The 4,429-nt window shown below is 44.2% G+C and overlaps 1 protein-coding gene across 1 annotated transcript; it reads left to right on the top strand.

Annotated features, from left to right (window-relative positions):
- Positions 1 to 350: 350 nt before the first annotated feature.
- HELRODRAFT_179931 (hypothetical protein) lies at positions 351 to 3,252 on the top strand (the record flags this gene model as incomplete). Its single annotated transcript, XM_009028730.1, has 4 exons — positions 351 to 510; positions 789 to 1,296; positions 2,125 to 2,246; positions 2,774 to 3,252. 4 exons carry the CDS (start codon positions 351 to 353, stop codon positions 3,250 to 3,252), a joined length of 1,269 nt encoding a protein of 422 aa, XP_009026978.1.
- Positions 3,253 to 4,429: the final 1,177 nt, after the last annotated feature.

Here is a 4,429-nt window from a genome sequence, read left to right as displayed (position 1 = left end):
ACATACATACATACATACATACATACATACATACATACATACATACGATATCAAATTTAGTCAGACGCTTGGCTTTTGGTGTCATTCGTCAATGATTTGGTTTTAACATACATACATACATACATACATACATACATACATACATACATACATACATACATACATACCTAACCCTTTCCCTCACTCGTCCGTTCAGTAATTAACTCATTCATTCCTTCATCATTCACTCATTCATTCGTTTGGTTGCTGGCCCTTTCAATTGGTCATTCACTGGTTCATCCATTCATTCAGTCATTCACCCCACTTGGTTTGTTTCCTTTCCTTCGTTTCTTGGTTGTTTTTAATCACATATGGCTCCAACGTTACAACAGTGCCTCGTCTGCTTTAACCCCTATAGAAGCACTCCAGACGGAAAGTTATGTCGGCACGGAGGTAAAGTGAAAAGACAGGAATGCTCGGGGTCCCGGAAAAAAGTTGATCCATCGGGCGCGAGGGCTGCTTCGCCTCTCGGTGCCGCACCCGACCCCAAGCTTGGGTGCCCACACGGTCGTCGGCCGCATCGGTCTTTGGTGATCCTCTCGGCCTGGATTACTCTGGTGTTTTTGACAAGCTGACGGCCGTGCTGAAATGTGTACCGGTGTACGACCATATCCCTAAGCCATGCAGGGAGAAGTTCGCACATGATCTGAACGCCTTGCTGACGGCTGTTTGTAATGACCCTGGTGACCCGGCTCACTGGGTTAGACTCCACTGTTTTGTCCCATACGTCTTACAGAAGACTTCCAGAGGGGGTCGCCGGGTCAACCAGGGCAATCTGGTCAACAAGCGTCTAATCGAATATTCAACTATTGGTCTCGAAACCCTGGTACTGTGCTTTGATGGGTTCAATAATGCCAAATCACAAAAGCACAACCCCAATCGGTGGATCAACGCTGTGTCATCTTGTATTGAACAGGGAAACCTGTCCTCAGCTGTCAGACTTGTCTGTTCGCCGGAGGGCCTGGCGGAGAGCTCGCCAGCCACTTTCGATAAATTATGTTCCATCCACCCAAAAATTCCGGTGAACAGGCGGGTCTTCCCCGCATTGACACCAACGGCTGGTTGCGTTTCTCCCGCCGAGGTGCTGAGGGCCGTTAAATTGTTCAAAAACGGTTCTTCTGGAGGCCTGGATGGCCTACGACCCCAGCACCTTAAGGATGTTTTTTCAGGCCCCTTGCCAATCGACGACACACTGAACTCCTTAACCAAATTCATTAATTTGATCCTATCTGGAGCTTGCCCACTCTCCGTCCGCCGGTTCTTTTTTGGAGGCCGGCTAATAGCCCTAAATAAGAAAGACGGAGAAGACGGAGGAGTCAGACCAATTGCGGTCGGGAACGTTTGGAGGAGGTTGGCCGACAAATGTGCCTTGGCCCTGGTCGTGGTCGAACTCAAGACCAAATTCTACCCGACTCAGTTGGGTGTCGGGATTAAGGGTGGCGCTGAGGCTGCTGTTCATGCGGTTTGAAGATTGGTCACCGACCTCCCCGATCAATGGGGGTTTCTGAAACTGGACTTTAAAAATGCCTTCAACGCCTTGAGAAGAGACTCGATGTTGGAGGCTGTCAAACTTTTTTGCCCCAATATCAATAATTTTTGCCATTCTGCCTATGGCGGAGTCTCTTCCCTTGGCTACCACTCTTGGGTTGTAGAATCGTCCGAGGGGGTACAGCAGGGTGATCCTCTTGGTCCTTTGCTGTTTGCCCTAACTCTTCATCCACTCTTAGAGAAAGCTTCGTCCTCTTTCGTTTGCGCTTATCTGGATGATATCAACATTGCTTCGGACGGCCCAACTCTGGCCGATAGCTACGAATATTTGAAGCATAACTCCGCTGCAATTGGTTTAAAGTTAAACATTAAAAAATGCGAACTTTACTGCCAAAGTTTATTTCAGGTGCCACATGCGCTGGCTGGAATATCCAGAGTTGGTGCATCAGAACTGAGTTTTTTAGGCACACCCTTGGTCGAGGGCGATTATCAAAAAAAGTTTTTTGACCAAAAGCTCTCTGAGCTTAAATTCGCCCTGGGTCGTGTTTCCTGTCTTTCGGCCCATGATGCCTTGATTATTATCCGCAATGCCTTCAGTTTGCCCAAATTGATGTACTTCCTGTGTACATCCAAACACATTGACCCTTCTAAATTGGGCGAATTTGACGGAGCCCTGCGCACCGCCCTGTCGTCGATTTGCAATGTTCAAGTGGCCGACAGTGGTTGGTCCCAGGCTCAGCTGCCGGTGCGGTTTGGTGGGCTGGGGTTGCTTAGCGTGGTTCAGCTGGTTCCTGTTGTTTATAATTCTTCTGCCGCTGCCACTCTCGACCTGCAGTCTTCCCTGCTCCACCGGTTTTTTCGGTGCCGCAATATTCTTCCCCCAGTGTCCGCCCTGGGGGACCGTACGCACGTCCAAATTTTGAACGAAGAATATAAAAAATTTTTCAAAATTTGTTGTTTTCATGCGGCGACGACTTTTCCACCGCTCGTTTGTTGGCCATGTCCAACGTTGCCAGCTGTGGGTGGTTGAGATCGTGGCCCAACACCTCTGTGGGCACCAGGCTTGACGACGAGTCAGTGAGATTTGCAATTGGCTTCAGACTTGGCCTGGTCATTCAAAATAATTACACGTGCCGATGTGGCGCTGGGGCGGACGAGTTTGGGCACCACGGTTTGGTTTGTCGCCTGGGTGGGGGCTTAGGGTTAGGGTTAGGGTTAGGGTTAACCCGTCAACTACGTCACTCAGCGCTAAACGAATACATTTGTCGGCTCTTCTCCAAGGCTTCAATCCAGGTTCTCAAGGAACCATCCGGCATTTCTGCGCATGATGGTAGGCGCCCGGACGGATGCACACTAATACCTTGGAGAGCCGGCAGATGTTTGGCGTGGGATGTTACGGTCCCTGGCACCTTCGCCGAACGATATGTAAACCTGACAAGTAAAGAATGTGGTTTGGCCGCGGCCAGGGCAGCGGACGAGAAAATGAAAAAATATGGGAACGCCCTCCCCTCGATGGAATTCTTGCCAATATGTATCGAGGTTCTCGGCCCGATGGACCCCAACACCCTTAAATTTCTTAAGGCAATATGTAAAATGATCAGCGTGAGATCAGGCAACAGCAGGGAACTGTTTTTCGCAACTAACCACATTTCGTGCTTGTTGCAGCGGTTCCTGCGTGTCTGTGTGCTTGAAAATATCCAACTGAATGCCGACATGTGCAATTAACGACAAATCAAAGTGTTAATCCATTTGTTACTTGATGTTTGACGGTTCAGTGTCACTCATCATGTTTTGGTTTTAACATACATACATACACAAACCTTCATACATACATACATACATATATACATACATACATATATAACACACACAAACATACATACATACTAAATACTAGAAATAAATCTCAAAACGAAACCTTTTTCTAAAATAAAAGCGCCAGCAATCAATTGCTCAGAGACACGTTTTATTAATTATTTTATTTCTATTTTCTCTCTCTCTCTCTCTCTCTCTCTCCCTCTCTCCCTCTCTCTTTCTTTCTCTCTCTCTCTCTCTCTCTCTCTCTCTCTCTATATATATATATATATATATATATATATGTGTGTGTGTGTGTGTGTGTGTGTGTATGCATGTATGTATGTGTGCATGCATGTATGTATGTATGTGTGCGTGTGTATACACATGTGTGTGTGTGTGTGTTTCTATTCGTATGTTAGTTTGACATGCGTTATTCGATTCATATCTTTTAGGAATTGGTCTGAAAATCATCTCAAAGTTTTTAACTCAAACACTTATGGAACTGAACTTGAAAAAAAAATTAATTTTTTTGTAAAATATTCTGAAATACAATTAAGATATATCAAATGAAAATTTAACTTTCAATTACGAACTGAAAAATTTGATAAAGTTAGCTTGACTTTGTTGGCCGTTCAGTTGGTTTTCATATCGATCGAACATTCTTTGTTCGTGAAGAAAACAAATGTAAAAATTATGGTCCATTCAGTAACTTTCATTTTCCATCCAACTGGTTATGAGATTAAAAATAATCCGTGAAACAAACATACATACATTGAATGGATGGATGGATGAATGAATGAATGAATGAATGAACGAAAGAATGAATGAATGAATGAATGAATGAATGAATGAATGAATGAATGAATGAATGAATGAATGAATGAATGAATGAATGAATGAATGAATGAATGAATGAATAAATAAATTAATTAATTAATTAATTAATTAACCAATGAATGAAGGAAAGAAAGAATTGAATTGACTACTGAACGATTGTAACACAATTAAAAATGGTAATTAATTATATATAGATGCATTACACATACATACATACACGCGTATCTACACACACACACATACAGACAGACACACACACACACACACA

This window comes from Helobdella robusta, assembly GCF_000326865.2.
Source record: "Helobdella robusta unplaced genomic scaffold HELROscaffold_58, whole genome shotgun sequence".
NCBI classification, from domain to species: Eukaryota; Metazoa; Annelida; class Clitellata; order Rhynchobdellida; family Glossiphoniidae; genus Helobdella; species Helobdella robusta.
This window is presented reverse-complemented; position numbering and strand designations above follow the sequence as displayed.